This window comes from Ceratotherium simum, chromosome 17 (genome assembly GCF_057802395.1).
Source record: "Ceratotherium simum simum isolate JZ-2026a chromosome 17, ASM5780239v1, whole genome shotgun sequence".
In the NCBI taxonomy this organism is placed as follows: Eukaryota; Metazoa; Chordata; class Mammalia; order Perissodactyla; family Rhinocerotidae; genus Ceratotherium; species Ceratotherium simum.
The window spans coordinates 52,356,448-52,377,033 of record NC_141916.1 but is presented as its reverse complement, the minus strand read 5'-3'; the positions used below and the strand labels follow the sequence as shown (position 1 = coordinate 52,377,033).

General features: G+C 39.5%; 1 protein-coding gene across 7 annotated transcripts in view; it reads left to right on the top strand.

Moving 5' to 3' along the window:
• RIMKLB (ribosomal modification protein rimK like family member B) overlaps nt 1-20,586 on the top strand; it is a 77,592-nt gene that overhangs the window by 2,223 nt on the left and 54,783 nt on the right. For 6 of the 7 annotated variants that reach the window (XM_087442788.1, XM_087442786.1, XM_087442785.1 and 3 more), the window contains exon 2: nt 13,650-13,881. In XM_087442788.1, coding sequence (XP_087298914.1) covers nt 13,707-13,881 — 175 coding nt within the window. In that variant the 5' untranslated portion in view covers nt 13,650-13,706. Of the gene's footprint in view, nt 1-5,970; nt 6,311-13,649; nt 13,882-20,586 lie in introns of those variants that run through there. The other variant, XM_087442787.1, reaches the window with a different exon arrangement.

Genomic DNA, 20,586 nt, shown 5'->3' with positions numbered 1-20,586 from the left:
CCTTTTCCTCTCCAGGAGGAAATTACCAGCAACACCTTATAAATCCTCTACCCCTTCTCATCCATATTGTGAAGAAACACACTAAAGTGAATATTATTTTTTTCTCTGACCAATGAACACCACTCAAACTTGAGGCATTAGTTTGGGGCACAGGATGAAACATATCTTTAAAAATATCTCCCAATTCTTCCTTTCCCCAATTTGTATCCACCTGGGATTTGCTACTGGGGTAAGTCACGAGACTGGTTTCTCAAAACTTCTCCCCTCCCTGTGAGCTGAAAGACTGAACACTGAACACTGGAAGGGTTGGGGGAAGGGGACAGCACAGTGAGTAGTTCCACACGTTGAGAAGTAGCTTTTATCATCTTCTTTTGGGGAGCAGGCGTAGAGACCTAAACTGAGTGAAAATGGGTGGAGGAAGAACTTGTGTACCCACGAACAACATGTGAAGAGTGAGAGATAACCAAACATAAAGTGAGGAGCGTGAGTTTTATTGTATATTGCTTGCTGACAGCTGTTTTAGGGGGTACTTCAGTGATGTGGATTTGTAGAGAGATTTTATCGCAGATTAGTTTACGAAGAGTAGTCTCTGCAAGTGGGATTGTCATAAACGATATAAGAAAAGAACCTTAGGGGCCGGCCCGGTGGCGCAAGCTGTTAAGTGCGCGTGCTCCGCTGCAGCAGCCCGGGGTTTGCCGGTTCGGATCCCGGGCACGCACTGATGCACCACTTGTCAGGCCATGCTGTGGTGGCCTCTCATATAAAGTGGAGGAAGATGGGCACAGATGTTAGCCCAGGGCCAGACTACCTCAGCAAAAGAGGATTGGCAGATGTTAGCTCAGGGCCGATCTTCCTCACAAAAAAAAAGAAAAGAACCTTTAGAAATTGTAATAGTTATGTTTTAAAATCTGTGAGAGTAGATTGTGATAGGAACAGTGAAAAAAGTATTTAAATGTTAGCTGTACTGGCATGTACAGTTGTTTCAAGAGAGGTTGAATAGGAGAGATTAGGTACAGATGTTGGGGAAATTGTCTTTCATTACTTGGGAATTTTCCTGCTTATCATATTAAGGGTTAAGAAATAATGTAGTACCTCCAAAAATATCTGTATGTAATGTATTTTAGATTCATGTGCCATATATATCTGTGTAGATGTTAGGTTTGCAGAAAAGGACTTTCTTACTTCATAGTAGCTAATGCCATGGTGTTATTGTCAATGTTTTCTTTTCCAGTGTTTTTTCCTTTCAAAATTGGCTTGGAGGACAAAAGCCACAGAGCTAGCCAGCTCTACTCCGTTAGAGCCTGGTCTGCATGGAACCCATCTGCTTATATCTCTTTTTCCTCTTCTTAGTGAAATTGTTTTTTCTCCCCTAGCTTTAATTGTTAACAAAGCTAATTATTTCATGATCAGTTGTATGATGATGATGGAAAGTAGCATTAGGCTTGAGTTTTTGGTCTTTTATGACAAACTGAAAAAATAAATTATGAATTTTTGACAGCTACATTTAGATCTTATGGGGTATACATTTGCCTGGTGCTTAATATTGAAAATAGCAATGGTTTTTTGATACTCTCTTATGACTCAATATAGCAAACTCCTTTAAAATAACTCCTAACCCTTAACTTTTGTCTGTCATATTTGAAGTTCAATATTGCCCACTGGGGATAACAGCAGAGAATAAAACAAGGATTCTGTCTTCATGGAGTTTACAGTCTGACTAATTTCGTTGATCCCTGTACTTTTCATCTGTCAGTCATTTCTCCCAGCAATGTCTGGAAGAGTCTACTAGATTCTATAAAATGTGTATTAATTTGTGTAAACATTGATAATGGCTAATTAGTTTTTACTACCTTTCTTTCAAAAGTGGCAACACATCACCAAGTTGTGACTAAAAAAATAACCTACCCTTCACTTAAATGTTTTTACTCTCGTCATCTTTTTACATTCCATTTCTTTTCTTTCTCTCTTTTTTTTTTTTTTTTTTTTACCCCTTCTGCTAACTAGCTCTTGGCTTTATGTTCTTAGAAATATATAGAAATAAGGTCTCCAAAATAGAACATGGATTTTCTATATAAAAGTAGACCAGTTCTGTCTTATTGCTCTGCTGTCCCATATTTGGCAGCATTTCAGACTTTGATACTTTATCAGAAAACTACATCTTGAAGATTCATGCAGTTTGCCCAAATAGCAGCCTTGGAGCGTTCTTCCCTGATGCTTTGGGGGTCTCAGTTATTAGCTTATTCCTTTGACATGATTTAGTTAGCCATATTTATAAAGCCTTCAGCTTGATTACGTTAATAGCTTCCCAGCTCCTTTTTCAACGTAATGTCCAGAAAGAAAATTTGGAAGAAAGGCCCAACATTTAATATGTTAAATATGATGAACTTTGAGCTAGACTGTGCATTGCATCTTAGGAACATTTTTCAAAATTTGTGCCATGTTCCAGAGATACTTTGATGGAACATTCCTCTATTAAGTGAAATCATTAGCAATTTTATTTGGATCCCAAAGAATACTTTTTTTTTTTTTTAAGTTTAATAGGTTTTATATACCACAGATTATTTTGTGAATCTTAGTGACCAAGCTATAGGTAATTTAAGTAAAGTTAACATAGTTTTCTGACCTTTTAGTTGGAAATGTATAAAAATTTGCATGTTATGGGCCGGCCCCGTGGCTTAGAGGTTAAGTGCTCGCGCTCCGCTGCTGGCGGCCCGGGTTCGGATCCTGGGCACGCACCGACGCACCACTTCTCCAGCCATGCTGAGGCCCAGTCCCACATACGGCAACTAGAAGGATGTGCAGCTGTGACATACAACTATCTACTGGGGCTTTGGGGGAAAAATAAATAAATAAATAAAATTATAAAAAAAACATTTGCATGTTAATTTGCTCATGACATTTTTTTTCCTTTTCCAATTTTCTTTTTAGTGTGGTAAAATACACATAACATAAAATTTACCATCCTAACCGTTTTTAAGTACACAGGTTAGTGGTATTAAGTGCATTCATATTGTGCAATCATCACCATATCCGTCTGTAGAACTCTTTGATTTGCAAAACTGAAACTCTATACCCATAAAACAATAACTCTCCGTTCTCCTAACCCCCAGCCCCTTGCAACCACCATTCTACTTTCTCTCTCTGTGAATTTGACTGTTTTAGATACCAGAGCGTAATATCCTCAAGGTTCATCCATGTTGTAGCATGTCTCAGAATTTCATTCCTTTTTAAGGCAATGTATGTACCTACTACATTTTGCTTATTTATTCATCTGTTGATGGACAGTTGGCTTGCTTCCACCTTTTAGCTGTTGTGAATAATACTACTATGAACACGTGTGTACGGAGTCTCTTTGAGACTCTGCTTTCAGTTCTTTTGGGTGTATACCTAAAAGTGGAATTGCTGCATCATATGGTAATTCTCTTTTTAATTTTTTGAGGAACCACCATACTGTTTTCCATAGCAGCTGCACCATTTTGCGTTCCCACCGACAGTTTGCAAGGCTTCCAGTTTTTCCACATCCTCCCCAGTACTTGTTACTTTCTATTTTCTTGGTAGTAGCCATCCTAATGTGTGTAAGGTGGTTTTGATTTGCATTTTCCTAATGATTAGTGATGTTGAGCATTTTTTCTTACTCGTGACATTTTGACGGCAGATGGTTTTTAACTCTGTGGTCTAGGACTGTGTCTGTTTTGTTTACCATGGTAAACCTAGAGTGCGTAGTCTTTAACCTAGAGTGCGTAGTAGGCACACAGATGTTAATTGAATGTATTAATTAATTGAATGTTTAGTTTTGTGTAGTAGTTCTCTTAGATTCTCAGTTTATCTGAGGTTATGACTAATTTTTGACTTTGAACAGTTTGCTTTTTTGGGAGAAAGGATATAGAAGTACTTCTCCAGAGATGTGAAAATAAATGTAAAAGTAAAATGATCAAATGTAAAACGATGATCTTATTAGTGTAAAAAGTAAGTCCCACTTATAAACAGTACCACTCCTTGCTGACATAACGCAAACCTTGATGTCAAGGAAATAATTTCCTATAACTTTTGTGTAAAGTAAGAAAGAGTATACTTGTTAAGGTAAGGTTCAGTGGCTTATAATAACAAATCCCTAAATATCATTGACATAAGCAAGATAGAAGTGTCTTTCTCATGCAGAAGTAGTAGTTGGCAGTCCAAGGCCATGGCCCTCACAATTGTCAGAGATTCAAGTTCTTCTAACACGTAGCTGTGCTTTTCTTAGAGTTGACTCCTGTCCTCATATGGTTGTTAGAGCTGTAGCCATAACATCCACATTCTAGGTAGCAGGATAGAGGAAGGGCCAAGGAAGAGTATGCCTCTTAATTATGCTTCCTGGAAGTTGCAGTGCAGTACTTTCACTCAGCTCTCATTGGCAAAATTTAGTTATATGACCACATCTAGTTGCAAGACAGCCTAGGGAACAGTCTTTTAGTTACATGGCATTGTGCTCAGCTAAATATCAGTTATCTTACTACTAAGGAGTAAGGAGAAAATGGATATTGGGAGGCCAGTGGAAATCTCTGCCATAGGGTGTGTGGAATTTGAAGTCATTCTGGGCTCTACCAATTTCTTTTTGTGTGAATTTAGAACAAGGTAACCTACCTGTCTGCTAGAACAGCTTCACCTGCCAAATGAAGACAGTAATGCAGAAGGGATGGTTGTGAGGATTAAATGAGAAGATAAACTGCCTAACACTCTATTTGGTACATAAAATTACTCAAAATGTGAATTATTTTCTTTGTCCAAATTCCCTTCAGTGTCTTTGGGTTTAGTGGAAACGAATACAAACAAATCAGAAAACCTGAATCCTCGTCTTGGCTCTACCATTGCGATATCTTGGGCAGGCCATTTCTGTAAAGTGGGATAATAAATGTCTGTGTTCCTTATAAAATTACATGCAGATTAAATGAGAAAATATATGTGGAAAGTGTTTTGTGAACTGTCAATGGAGAATGTTTTTAACCTCACTTGTATGTATGTTTTGCCTTTGTCCTGCGTGTGTTTCTTTGTATGAAGAAGGAGAATTTATAGGCACTTGTCTGCACATTCTCCAGAGTGTTGCCTTTCCTTACCATCATTGCTTTTTCTTTTTCATTGCTTTCTTTTCTGTGTAAACACTCATGTTTTACTCTTGTTTTTCTTCAGTCTTTTGATAAAGAGACCATATTGAGTTTAGATAGAAAAATGGTTATCCTCTCATTTTTCACCCCTAATCATTGTATGTAGCTTTTTTTTTTTTTAAAGGCTATGGTAGGTGAAAGAGCTATAAGAAGGAGACAGTTTGAGTGAATGTGTCTTGTAAACTTTGGGAAATCAGATGTTTTCTCTGTTTTTGAGGCATACTCTTGAGTATAAGGACGGGACTTATGGAGACTGTTATACATTTCTTTTATGTCACTGCTGAAGTCTATTGATTAATATCTAGCCCCCTTCTACTTTCACAGCATTTTGGTCTACCTTCAAGTTAATGTGGTAAAGAAAATGGCATTTTTGTACAGTGATATTACTCTTATTCTTTTTTTTTTTTTAAGGGAGGAAGACTAGCCCTGAGCTAACGTCTGCTGCCAGTCCTCCTCTTTTTGCTGAGGAAGATTGGCCCTGGGCTAACATCCATGCCCATCTTCCTCCACTTTATCTGTGGGACGCCTGCCACAGCATGGCTTGATAAGTGGTGCTTAGGTCCGCGCCTGGGATCCGAACCTGTGAACCCCGGGCCGCTGAAGCGGAGCACGAAAACTTAACCACTACACCACTGGGCTGGCACCCAGTGTTATTATTTTAAGTGGCATCTTAGCTAAAGGATGAGATTGTATAGGAACTACCCAAGTTTCAAAGGGACATTCTTTTGTGATCATTTATTGATGAACATTGTTAGTGGGTAATGAGGTAACTGGACTAACACTATTATTTGATTGTTTCTGAGACTCTTCTGAGATTTTCATCTTATTCATTTATTTTCTTTACCTTTAATAAAAGCTACAAAGAAATCATTCCCTTTCTGCCACACAGGGTGGTTTTCCCTTTCTCCCATCCTTCCTCTAACACTTATTCCTATTCTTTCTCATTTCTAACAGTACTTCAGATCCATCTCTCATAGAGACTTTGGATGGAGTAAAGGAAGGGAAAGAGGGTAAAATTTCATGTATATCCCAAATTGTGTTTTGTTTTGTCTTGGTCTTGAGGGACAGGTTTGAAAAGAATTGGAGGCATTAGGACTCATTGAGAGAAAAAGCCTTGGTAAACAGATTCTTGGTTAAAACCTGAAGCACCATCAAGTTGACATTAAAAGGTACAATTTTATGATTAATTCAGTTAATAGGCACATAGTGTGATTTGGAGGGAGACTGTTGGGACTTAGAATCAGAAAATTTCTTGAAATCTAGGCTATGCTATTTATTATTGTTTAGTAAAAAAAATTTTTTTTAGATAAGTCTCTTAACTTCAGTTTTTTAATCTGTATAATGGTTACTGTAATACCTGAGGTTTAAGTGAAATAACAGGGGGCCGACCCTGTGGCACAGTGGTTAAGTGCTCACGCTCTGCTGCTGGCTGCCTGGGTTTGGATCCCGGGCGCGCACCGAGGCACTGCTTGTCAGGTCACGCTGTGGCAGCGTCCCATATAAAGCAGAGGAAGATAGGCACAGATGTTAGCCCAGAGCCAATCTTTCTGAGCAAAACGAGGAGGATTGGCATGGATGTTAGCTCAGGGCTGATCTTCCTCACACGCACACACACAAAAAAAGAAAATGAAATAACAAGTATACAAGTACTCAGTAAATTAGCCCAGTGTTCATACTTTGATAAGGCATGTAATCATTTAACATCTTCAAACATCGTGTTTCTATTATGGCATATAATAACTTAGAAATGCCAGGTTCTGAGGATAGATGAGAAGATGTAACTCCTGTGTACAATGAGATTAAAATTAAATTTTTGTGGGGAAATAGGCCCATGAACTTTTTCAAGCTTGAGTAATAAAGATAAAGGGGAAAAAAATGTTCACAGTCCCCAAAAATGTTTCAGGATTCTAGTTTGAGAAGAACTGACTTAAACTAGGCTTATTCTTTGAACATACCTTTCAGTTATGATTTATCCCTGTAAAAAAGAAGTTGTTTTTATGATGAATAGAATCTTTTAAAATGTGATCATCTACATGAAAACATGAACGTAAGAATTCATCTTACAGGGCCGGCCCCGTGGCTTAGCGATGAAGTGTGCGCGCTCTGCTGCTGGCGGCCTGGGTTCGGATCCCGGGTGTGCACCGACGCACTGCTTCTCCGGCCATGCTGAGGCCGTGTCCCACATACAGCAACTAGAAAGATGTGCAGCTATGACATACAACTATCTACTGGGGCTTTGGGGGAAAAAAAAATAAATAAATAAAATTAAAGAATTCATCTTACAGCACTCGCAGACCCTAGTTAAAAAAAAAAACCCCGAATTACAACATAGTGTGATAATCGTTAGAATATATATGTATAATAAGGTAATATAGACTGATGAAGTTAGGATGACTTTAGGAGTCAGGGAAAACTTAACAGATGTGTTAACACTTGAGACCAAAGTTCACTAAATAGGTAGGTGTAGGATATACATTCCAAGCAAAAGGAGGCATGAGAGAATTCAGTGTGTTCAGAAAATTGGAAATGAGAGAGAATGGAGGGTAGAGGATTAGTTTGGAGGCCTTTTTAGTATTTTCAAGTGTCATATGTTGAATGTTCTGGAGATGACAAGTAAAATTCAAGTGATATTTACGAGATAGAATTACTAAGGGGTATGTGTGTATTTAAGTAGTGAAGGAAAAATGGGAGTAAAAATGATGACCAGGTTTCTGAATTGAGTGCCTTAATTAGAATGGGTGTATCAGCATTCTCTGGAGAAACAGAACCAATAGGAAATTATATATACATACAGGGAGAGAAAGAAAGAAATAGAGGGCTGGCCCGGTGGCTTGGCGGTTGGGTGCGTGCGCTCCGCTGCTATCCCGGGCGTGCACCGACGCGCTGCTTCTCTGGCCATGCTGGGGCCGCGTCCCGCATGCAGCGGCTGGAGGGATGTGCAGCTGTGACGTGCAGCTGTCTGCTGGGGCTTTGGGGGGTAAAAAAAAAGGAGAATTGGGGGTAGATGTTGGCTTGGAGCTGGTCTTCCTCAGCAGGGGGAGGAGGATTGGCATGGATGTTAGCTCAGGGCTGATCTTCCTCCCAAAAAAAAGAAAGAAAGAAAGAAAGAGATATTAATTTTAAGGAATTGGCTAATGTGATTGTGGGGCTGGCAACTTCAAAATCTTTAGGGCAGGCCAGTAGGCTAGAAACTTGGGCAGGATTTCTGTGTTAGAGTCTTGATGCAGAGTTCCTTCTCCGGGAAACCTCAATTTTTGCTCTTTAGGTCTTAACTGATTGGATGAGGCCCACCCACATTATAAAGGGTAATCTCCTTAACTCAAACTCACATTATTTAGATGTTAATTGCATCTACAAAATACCTTCACAGCAACACGTAGACTGGTGTTTGACCAAACAGTTGGTCACCGTTGCCTAGCCAAGTGTACGCATAAAATTTAACCATCACAAGGGGGAAATCCAGGTGTCGAAGCAGGTATATAGATAAAAATAAAAATTCATCTTTTTACTTGCTCAACTGAGGCAATAGTGGGTGGTATTTAGTTAGGGATGCCCAGTAGGCACATTGAGGTAGGATCTGAAATTCCAGTTGAGAACTTCTGAATGGGAAGAGATATTTAGTGGGTCAATGATATATTCAGGTTTCAGTGATAATAGCTGAAACCTGGCTGAGGATGACATTTCTAGAGAAAGGAGAGAGGGTTTAAGAATGAAGCCATGGGGATTATGTACAGAAGGAGAGCTGTCAAGAGAAAAGAGTTACAGAAAAGGAGACTGTGAAGGAGTGCCCACAACTCAAGATACACAAATTTGTTATTTTTCTCTACAAACATGATCCAACTCCTATATTTAACATTCAGGACAGAGTGATGTCATTGAAAGCACATCTGTACAATTGCCAAATAGAGTAAATTCTAGTTAGTAAATTAGTGTATATTTTTTTCTTCTCTAACCTTTATTCTTTTTCAGTCTTTTGATTCTGAATTCATATGCTATGTCTTATCTGGAGTAAATAATTTTCCTAATAGTAAGAGGTGCCTTAATATCTTCAGATGGTAGGTTGTGATTTTTTTGCTTTTTCCCTACCAGAATAATTACCATTAGGAAGGGACCTCATGAGAAAAATGAAGCACTTTATTTATGATTCCTGTTTAATAATAGCCTTGCCTAGACTATTTGAAGATGACCCATTTTTTTTCATTGGTGTGCCTGTCCAGAAGTCTGCATGGGAAAACTATCTCTAATATAAAAGTAAATTCCTTTGTTTAATTTCTCTTTGTTTCAAAAAAGCTATTTTAGCAGTTTATCAGTAGCATTTATTTGGTATTATACTTTGTTTTCCTTGATACTCTGGGGGAAATAAAGAAATAGAAGATGGGAATTAGTCGATCTGAGTTTACATTCTGAGAGGACAAATACACTCTTATGTATGTGTGGGCATTTGCAAATGCTGTATTTATCTTATATTGTTGAAGAATAAACTCTTTTCTTAGACATATCTTATTAGGTAACCAAACCTACTCCTTTAAATGTTAGCAGGAAGAAAGGAACTATTTTATTTTACAGGGAATTGTTTTCTGTCTTTTAAAATAGTGAATATAATTTGAAGTTTTTTTTAAGACTCAGGACTATCATTTTATTTCTGTATTTTCGGGTTCCTGGACTGTGTAGATTTGCTGTTATGCTTTTGGCTTCTTATCAGCTTTTTTGCTTTTTCTTTTTCCTTGTTGTTAATGGATGGGAAAATAGAAAAGTCGATGTTTTAAAATAATAGGGGAAGAGGCAGCCATCGGAGGAGGCGCTGGCCCGCTGTTCTCCGCTGTCCCACAGGAAGGTGCTGGTAGCCTTCCAGGCCAGGAGCACCATGGGGGTGTGATTGGGATGGAGGGGAGAGGCGGGGGGTGGGGCGGGTGCGTGGAGCCTATGCCTTTCCGGTAGGAGAGTCTTCACTGGCCTTTTTCCTGGGTATCGGTTTAGATGTGAACCCCAGTGGAGCAGCTTGAAAAAGGCAAGCAGGTACCACAGCAGCAGCCCTGGGCCCCAAGGATAGCCAGCCACTCGTCCTCTTGTGGAAACAGGAGCGGACTACTGGGTGGAGAGGTTGTGCCCTTTCATTCCCTGGCAATAAACTGGTCTCTGGAGAACACTGTAAAATTATAGTGGATAAAAAATCTGGGCGGGTGTCACTTGAAGATACCAGTACCAGTGGAACAGTAATTAACAAGCTGAAGGTTGTTAGGAAGCAGACTTGCCTTTTACAAAATGGGGATATCATCTATTTGGTATGTAGGAAGAATGACTTGGAACACATGTTATACCTCTATGAATCTTTACATGAAAAGCAAGGCATAACACAAGAATCCTTTTGAAGTTGATAAAGAAAATGTATTCCACATGACCAAAGATACCACAGGGCAGGGTGAAGTCACCCCCGGATCCTGCCATGTTGCTTGCCACTTAGGTGGGCTTTGAGGAACCGCAGCCATTGACAGACCTCTGCAACATAGCCTCCACCTTTTTCATAGTGTCTTCCTCAGGGTTGAGAGCATTTCGCCAATTCCAGATCTGGGGGTTCAGGCATTTCCCCTGAAAGGATGTGGTCCAGTTGTGGCAAATGATGAGATCTTTAGCTTTGTTTCACTTCTCCCAGCTAGAGAAGGAACATCATTTCTTTGTTAGAATCCCTTTGTTAGGATCAGGGGCCGACCCCATGGCTTAGCGGTTAAGTGCGCATGCCCCGCTGCTGGTGGCCCGGGTTCGGATCTGGGCGCGCACCGACGCACCACTTGTCTGGCTGTGCCGAGGCGGTGTCCCACGTACAGCAACTAGAAGGATGTGCAACTATGACATACAACTATCTACTGGGGCTTTGGGGAGAAAAAGGAAAAAAAAAATGGAGGAGGATTGGTAATAGATGTTAGCTCAGGGCCGGTCTTCCTCAGCAAAAAAAAAAAGAGGAGGATTGGCATGGATGTTAGCTCAGGGCTGATCTTCCTCACACACAAAAAAAAGAATCCCAGGATCAAGAGGATTTGGGGCCAATTAAAAATAAAATGAAAGGAGATGGGGAGCCTAATCTGAACCTGCAGTTGTTGGTTGCATACAAGTGTAGAAACACCCACACTTTACTTGAGAATATCAGAGATGCTGCCGTGAAGCCAGACAAGATGGAGATGCTCATGTGCATCATCTGTCAGGAGTTGCTGCACAACTGTGAGATTGCAGCCCTGAAGTGTTTTTATTGTCTGGTTATAGAATCACTGAAAACACCATGTTCTGTTAATTGGATGGCCTGGGCATTTTCTGAGAGCTGACATATCAGTATCGGCAGAACATTCTTGCTTCCCATTTGCCAGTAGCTGTAACGTCCTATCCTGATTTCTGTTGGGTCCACACTGCTGTACTCATGCAATGCAATTTCATGCAATAAAATTCAATAATATTCGTGAACAGATGATGTTCAAGAACTAAGTGTCAGGGGAAGCACCGAGACGGCTTTGGAGTGTTGGAGGTCAATGACAGAGTTTAAAAAACTACCCAACACAAACATTTTAAGGGCATTTTTATAGTTCTCTTCTCAGGGGAAACAGGATCTCTACATTATTTAGTCTGGCGTCACTTTTCTTTTGTGGAGCTTTTCCTTCTGAGTGAGATCCTTCCCAGTGTCCTAGAAGGCCCTGTAAGGCCACATCCCATCTTCCTAGTGTGTAAGTTGTTATTACCATATCTAGCCTAGGGCTTGAGTGAGTGTGTTCTTGACTACTGCTGTGGAACAAGGGCACAGGGGGCCAGGAGGCTCTGGGCATCATCCCCTTTGCTGGGTGCTTGGGTCTCAGCCTGATGCATTACCACAGCTGAGATTTCCTCCCTCCTTTGCTTTTCCACAGCTACAAGCCCCTCTTGTGATTATCTCCCACGTTATTTTATTCCTTCTCTGCTTTCCAGTGACTGATGCATTTGAGGCTGTGGGTTGTGGGGCAGGCAGGTGAGTGTGACAGGCACAGCAGGCTAAGGTTCAGGTCTGTGAGTGTGTATGTATGTATGCGTGTATGTGTGTGGTGGTGCCTCTGTCCCACAGTGTTCTGGTCTTGCTGTGTACTCTGTGGAGTAGGCCCTCTGGCTAAGATCCTGGAGAGCGCATGAAGGGTGCGCGAGGGACCAGTTCCAGCTGTGTGATGCTGGAAGCCATCCATCTGTATGGCCGTTGCTTCCTCTAGTCCTTGCCCTTGTCCTTTCCTTCTGTGTTAGATTTGCCATGTCATCTGCAGTAATACTAGAAATTTTATTTTTGTAAAGAAAAAAGTTTTGTTTATCTTTTGTTGAAATTGCCTGTTACATTTGTTAGTAAAACTTGTAACTTCTTGCTTCTTAGGAAAACGATTTTCAGCTATTGTCTTATTTGTAATACAGACTCTTGAGAAACAGTGCTCTATTTGTGAAGGAAAGTCCTTTTTTGCATTCTAGTAAACAAGCTGTGTTTGTTTAAAAAAATTCTATTTAAAGAAAGAACAAAAACACTGAGTAAGAGCATGCTGTCCTCTGAAATAAACAGATTTTAGTGAATGGACTTCAGCATTTATTTTGGTTATTTAAAGTTTTTTCCCACATTCTCAAATTATTTATTTTGATTAAAGTTGCTTTGTAAATGGCTTCAGTGTTCATGCTCATCTAGTAGTATAGGTGCTACTGTCTCATTTTTTTACATACTTATAAATATGTTTATAATATACCTACATATAGCAAAACAAGGGAAGAAAATTGAATAAAAAACTAGTTACAGGGGCCGGCCCAGTGTAGTGGTTAAGTTCGCCTGCTCCGCTTCAGCGGCCTGGGGTTCAAAGGTTCGGATCCCAGGCGCGGACCTACGCACCGCTCATTAAGCCATGGTGTGGCAGGCATCTGACATATAAAATAGAGGAAGGTGGGCACAGATTTTAGCTCAGGGCCAATCTTCCTCAGCAAAAAGAGGAGGATTGGCCGTGGTTGTTAGCTCAGGGCTAATGTGGCTCACAAAAAAAAAAAAAAAAACACAAACTAGCTACAGATACATGAATATGCATAATTGGAGTTTGTAGTGATGGGAGAGATGGGGTTATATTATTGATGGTTGCAGTCTCGTTTATTTCATGTCAAGAAGGGAGTTGCATTTTGAGGGAGGGATAAATCAGTCAAAAGGAGATGATCAGGTTAAAGTATCTTCCTAGACAATATATAGTATAGTGAATGGCTTTGGAACTTTCTGCTGAGTGACCTGCTGTAATTATAAAATTGCAGTGCTAGCTTCCCCAGCAGAAAACGGACAAATCTTATTTCAGGGGAGGTTTTCAGTTTCCGTATTTCTCATGGTATTAAAATTTTTAATTTGAATGAAAAGGAAAAAGTCATATTACTCTATGTTTTTTCCTGTTTCTATAGTTAGTATATAATCATAGCATTTATTTATGTGAAAGTCAGAAATTAAGTAGATTTGTTGATTTACCTTGTATGTATATATTTTTTTCCATCTAGAAAGAGTTTACATTCAGGAGGAAATAATCCAGGAAAAGGAAGAACAAGCAGATCAAGATGTGTAGCTCTGTGGCTGCCAAGTTGTGGTTTTTGACAGATCGTCGAATCAGGGAAGACTATCCCCAAAAAGAAATCTTACGAGCATTAAAGGCCAAATGTTGTGAGGAGGAACTGGATTTTAGGGCTGTGGTTATGGATGAGGTGGTGCTGACAATCGAACAAGGAAACCTGGGTAAGTCTGTACTAAGTAATTTTTGAATTTTTACTTAGAATTTGGTGAATCTGCATATTTTAGGAATAATTAGGACAAAAGAATCATTAATAATCTTATCATTACTAAGTATCATCTAATCTTAAAATCTAGTATATTTTAGGGAAGAAATGGGAACACCTATTTATTAAACCCCTTATTGTATTATTTAGGAAATAGTTGGAGGGAAATTAAAGATAACCTGCTAGTTTTCTTCCATTATTACTATCTTCTGGTTTTAAAATACCTTGTTTATAAGGTGTTTGTAAGGAAGTCTCTACCCCATGGGGGTCCTTTTAGTTAATTAATCAAAATCTGTGTGTGATTCTTACTTTCTTTTTTGTTTATAAAATACTTTATATGTATGGTATAAAATACTTATATAGTTTTTTTGTGGATAAAAGTATCCTAATGATTTGACTCAAGTGATTATTTCTAATATTTCATATTTGTTTTAGTATTACAAGATATCTTGGAAATGATATAGAAATTCTTTAGGGCTGACTTTCAGGAATCTTTATGTGTTTGCTTTGGAAAGTTATGACTTGTTACAGCTAAATTGGTCATTTCTCTTAGGGAGCATTATATGGTGGCATATAAGTGGCATTTGTGATTAACTTTCAGAAAACACTTCATAGTTTAGTGATAGTATTGGATAAGGTTATAAGACAAACATTTAAATACATTCTTGATTACTTACTGTCTTTGTGACTGGAATCATAATGAAACCATGTTTTAATTTCCTCATCAATAAAATGGAGAGAGATGGTTATTGTGAGAATTAATAATATGCAAAGTTGGACCAGCCCTGTGGTCTAGTGGTTAAGTTTGGCGCGCTCCACTTCAGCAACCCAGGTTCGGTTCCCGGGCGTGGACCTACACTACTCATTGACAGCCGTGCTGTGGCAGTGACCTGTGTACAAAATAGAGGAAGATTGGCACAGAGGTTAGCTCAGGGCATATCTTCCTCAGCAAATTAAAAAAAATAATAATAATATGCAAAGTACAAATCTGCTGTTGTAGGGTAATTTCATTCATAGGCTAGTTAATAGATCCAGAATCTTGCCTGATTAATAAATATGATACCATAGATTTAAGTAAGTAGAATCTCTTAGCAAACAGTCACTGTTCTCTGCCCTCTTAACATTTATTTCATTCTCAGTACTTTTCAGCAGTTGTTGTTGCTTTAGAAATAACTGCTCTGGGCTGGCCCCGTGGCTTAGCGGTTAAGTGCACGTGCTCCGCTGCTGGCGGCCCGGGTTCGGATCCCGGGTGTGTGCTGATGCACCGCTTCTCCGGCCATGCTGAGGCCGCGTGCCACATAACAGCAACTAGAAGGATGTGCAGCTATGACATACAGCTATCTACTGGGGCTTTGGGGGAAATAAATAAATAAATAAATAAAAATTATAAAAAAAAAAAAGAAATAACTGCTCTAGAAGTGTTTCTGAGTTGTTTCACTTGAGTGAATAAGTAGTTACTACCTTTATAAGAAAGATGGGCACTATTTTATTTTCAGTCCAGTTCTGTTTTTTGAATATATATGCCTCAGTCTAACACTTAGTTATTCAGATTCAGAAGATTTGAGATAGAGCCTATTTCATCTTTTCATTAAATATTATTTGAGCACTTACTGTATGCTAGCTTTTTTGGTATGGTATGCCAAGTTAGACATAGTCCCTACAATCTAAAGAATAAGATTAACATGAATCAAGTGATCACACAAATAAATGTCAAATTATTGTAGCTTTGGTAAGTTGTGAATGAAACGAATGAGTATCACTTTGCACCCTCCTATACCTATGACAGATGCTCCTGATCAAATCATGGTAAATCTTTTCTCTAAAATCTAGTATTGAGGCTGGCCCCATGGCCTCGTGGTTAAGTTCAATGTGCTCCGCTTCAGCAGCCCAGGTTCGGTTCCCAGGCATGGACCTACACCAGTTGTCGGTGGCGATGCTATGGTGGCCACCCACATACAAAGTAGAGGACGATTGGCACTGATGTTAGCTCAGGGCGAATCTTCTTCAGCAAAAAAAATAAAGTAAAATCCAGTATCTGTTACGTGCTTTTATAGCTTACAACTTTTTCAACGTAAGTGCATGTACAGCTGTTGTTGAAATTGGAGTCAGAAACTCAGATGCTTTATTGTGTTAGGAGCCAAGCCCTTGAAGTCTGCATGAGGAGAAACATAAAGGCCAATGTAGCACATTAGCTCACGAAACACCACTTACACAGGTTTCTGGTGTACAGTTCTATGTTTTAAAGGTTGGAATACTGAAGGCTGCATTTCCAAGAGTTCTCTGCAGCCAGAGAGTTTCTTATGTGACCTAGCTTCTGCCAAATAGATACATTACTGTAAGATTTGGGAAGTAGAAATGAGAATTATTTATTTATTTTTTTTTGGTGAGGCAGATCAGCCCTGAGCTAATATCCATGCTAATCCTCCTCTTTTTTTTTCCTTTTTTTTTTGCTGAGGAAGACTGCCTCTGAGCTAACATCTATTGCCAATCCTCCTCCTTTTTTCCCTTTTTTCTACCCAAAGCCCCAGTAGATAGTTGTATGTCATAGTTGCACATCCTTCTAGTTGTTGTATGTGGGATGCGACCTCAGCATGGCCGGAGAAGTGGTACATCGGTGCTCGCCCAGGATCCAAACCTGGGCTGCCAGTAGCGGAGCATGCACACTTAACCGCTAAGCCACTGCGCTGGCCCGAGAATCTCTATTTTTAAAAAGCTTCATAGGTTGAAAAAGATCTAGGGTTGAAAACCATAGCTCTTGATTTTTTTCTCATTTGCCTACTGGACATTTTGACTTTTTTCTCAACTGTCATTTCCATGACAATCTGTCAAAATTGAACTCACTTTTTCCTTCTAACACTATCTTCTTTTTTTTTTGGTGAGGAAGATCAGCTCTGAGCTAACATCCATGCTGCTCCTCCTCTTTTTGCTGAGGAAGACTGGCCCTGGGCTAACATCCGTGCCCATCTTCCTCTACTTTATATGGGATGCTGCCACAGCATGGCCTGACAAGCGGTGCATCGGTGCACGCCCGGGATCCAAACTCAGGCCGCCAGCAGCGGAGCCTGCGCGCTTAACTGCTATGCCAACAGGGCAGACCCCTAAAACTATCGTCTTATCTCAGCTTTTCTGTCTCTGTTTCTAACACCACTTTTCATCCTTTGACTTGGTGTTACCTTTGACAGATCTTTTATCTTTTTTTTTTTTTTTTGTGGGAAAGATCAGCCCTGAGATAACATCCATGCTAATCCTCCTCTTTTTGCTGAGGAAGACCGGCTCTAAGCTAACATCTATTGCCAATCGTCCTCCGTTTTTTGGTTCCCCAAAGCCCCAGTAGATAGTCGTATGTCATAGTTGCACATCCTTCTAGTTGCTGTATGTGGGATGCGGCCTCAGCATGGCTGGAGAAGCGGTGCGTCGGTGCGCGCCGGGGATCCGAACCTGGGCCGCCAGTAGTGGAGCGTGCGCACTTAACTGCTAAGCCACTGGGCCGGCCCCTCTTTTGTCTTTAAGAGCCATTTCTGCCACAAAATTTTGTTGCTTTTTCCTTCTAAGCCACAACTGTTCTATCTTCTGCTTCTCGCTGTCCTGGGTCAGGCTATCATGGCCTCAAATTTTAATGACTGTGACATCCCTGTAGCTCTCTTTTTCACGGCAGTCGTTTCTCTCTAGTCCTTTCTCATTCATTAAACACCACTCTTATTATCTTTTTTTTTTAAAGATTTTGTTTATTTATTCCCCCCCCCCCCCCAAAGCCCCAGCAGATTGTTGTGTGTCATAGCTGCACATCCTTCTGGTTGATGCATGTGGGACCCGGCCTCAGCATGGCCGGAGAAGCGGTGCATCGGTGCGCGCCCGGGATCCGAACCCGGGCCGCCAGCAGCGGAGCGCGCGCACTTAACCGCTAAGCCACGGGGCCGGCCCCTTTCTCTTATTATCTTAACATCTCTCTGAAAACCTTCAGAAACTGTTTCCCTGTAGCTCTGTTTCCCTTTTCCCTGTAGAAAATTAATTCTAATTTTCTTTTTTTTAAGGCTTTTCATTGGTGCACTTTCTGTATCTCCAGGAATTTCTAGGCTTTTTTTATTGGTGACATTTTGCATTATTTAAATCTTATACCATCTTATAGGGAAGGTGGTATTATCATTTTACAGATGAGGAAACAGCCTCTTTTGCAGAATTAGGTAGAGAAATTTGAACAAAATCCCTTAAAACGATTGTTGGCTCTCCTTGCTACAAATGCTGTTGCTTCTTGATAAGATAGACCATTTGTCCACACTTGTCTTTCATTAGTCCTTATTCTTTGCCATGGATCAATGTGTTCATTATGGAAGCTCAATGTCGCTTAAGCTCATATATTTCACTCTGTCTGAATTTCTTCCCTGGTCTTATCACGTCTTTTTACCTGACTACTTTCTTCTGAAGTTTTAAAGCACTTAATGCCTGTGCAGCATAGCTAATACTTAATTACATAGTCACTTTTTTTTCTCCAACAGATTTATTTTCATTTTTCTTTTCAATTTCTCACTTCCAGAGAGTGTATTATATTCCATGTTGTGTCCATGATATGGGGCACATAAATACTTGTGATCCTATTCACACATTAGTTTAGTAAATACATGTTGAATGTCCATTGTTTACATCATAAAAATGTTACCCATATCAATAACAAGGAGATACCACTTCACACTCAGTAGGATGGCTGTAATCAAAATGACAGCAAACATGTATTGGCATGATATAGAGAAATTGGAGCTCTCCTACATTGCTAAGGGGAGTGTAAAATGGTGCAGTCCCTTTGGAAAACAGTTTGGCAGTTCCTCTAAAGGTTAAACATTGAGTTACCATGGGATCCATCCCAGTCACATATATATACCCAAGAGGAATGGTGACATGTATTTGGAAGCATTTAAGATGAATTGGTGTTAATTCTTCTTTAAATGTTTGGTAGAATACACCAGTGAAAACATCTGGTCCTGGGGTTTTCTTGGGAGGTTTTGGATTACTGATTCAGTCTTCTTACTAGTCATAGGTCTGTTCAAATTTTTTATTTCTTTGAGATTTAGTCTTACTAGGTTGTTTGTTTTTAGGAATTTTATTCATTTGTTTAGGTTATCCAATTTGTTGGAGTATAATTGTTGATAGTAGTCTCTTGTAATCCTTTTTTTTCCCTGTGGTGTCAGTTGTAACGTCTTTCATTTCTGATTTTTGTTATTTGAGGCTTCTTTGTTTTTTTCTTAGTCTAGCTAAAGGTTTATCAACTTGTTGATCTTTTCAAAAATCTGACTTTTAGTTTTGTTGATTTTTGTTTTCTTTCTGTCGTTTTTCTCTTTCCTGTTTGTGTTATTTGTGTTCTAATTTTTATTATTTCTCTCCTTCTGCTAACTTGGGGTTTAGTTTGTTCTTCTTTTTGTTGTTCCCTGTCGTGTAAAGTTAGGTTGTTGATTGCACTGTTTCTTCTTTTTTAATATACATATTTACAGCTATACACTCCCCTCTTAACATTGCTTTCACTGCATCCGTAAGTTTTGGTGTGTTGTGTTTTTGTTTTTGTCTGAAGATATTTTCTAATTTCTCTTGTGACTTCTTTTGTCTCATTTGTTGTTTGAGTGTGTTATTCAATTTCCATATTTTTTTGAATTTTCCATTTTTTTTTGTTATTGATTTCTGGTTTCATTTCATTGAAACTAGAAAAGATACTTGGTATGATATCCATATTCTTAAATTTGTTAAGATTTGTTTTGTAGCCTGACATGTGATCTATCCTGAGGACAATTCCATTTGTGCTTGAAGAATGTGGATTGTGCTATTGTTAGGTGGAGTGTTTTATATATGTCTTTTAGGTCCAGTTGGTCTATAGTGTAGTTCAATTATTTTGTTTCCTTATTGATTTTCTGTTTGCTCCATTCATTGTTGAAAGTAGGGTCTTGAAATCTCTCTTGGGGCCGGCCCGGTAGCGCAAGCGGTTAAGTGCACATGCTCCTCTGCGGCAGCCCGGTGTTTGCGAGTTTGAATCCCAGGCGCGCACCGACGCGTCGCTTGGCAAGCCGTGTGGCTACGTCACATATAAAGTGGAGGAAGATGGGCACGGATGTTAGCCCAGGGCCAGTCTTCCTCAGCAAAAAAAAAGAGGAGGATTGGCAGATGTTAGCACAGGGCTGATCTTCCTTACAAAAAAAAAAAAAAGAAATCTCTTATTGTGTTAGTATCTGTTTCTCCCTTCAGTCACTGTTTGCTTCATATATTTAGGTGCTCTGTTAGGCATCTATATATTTATAATTGTTAAAGCTTCCTGGTGAATTGACCCTTTCATCATTATAGTGATGATTATCTCTTGTGATACTTTTTGTCTTAAAGCCTCTTTTGTCTCATAATGTGGCCATCTCTGCTCTCTTTTGGGAACCATTTGCAAGGAGTATTTTTTTCCAGTCTTTCCCTTTCAGCCTTTGTGTGTCCTTACATCTAGAGTCTCTTGTTTACAACATATAGTTGGGTCTTGTTTTTCTTTTCATTCTGTCCCTCTATATCTTTTGATTGGGGGAATTTAGTCCATTTACATTTAATGTAATTATGGATGGAGCAAGACTTAGTGTTTCCATTTTGTTAATTGTTTTCTGTGTGTCTTGCACGTATTTTGTCCCTCTTTTCCTCTCTTGCTGCCTTTTGC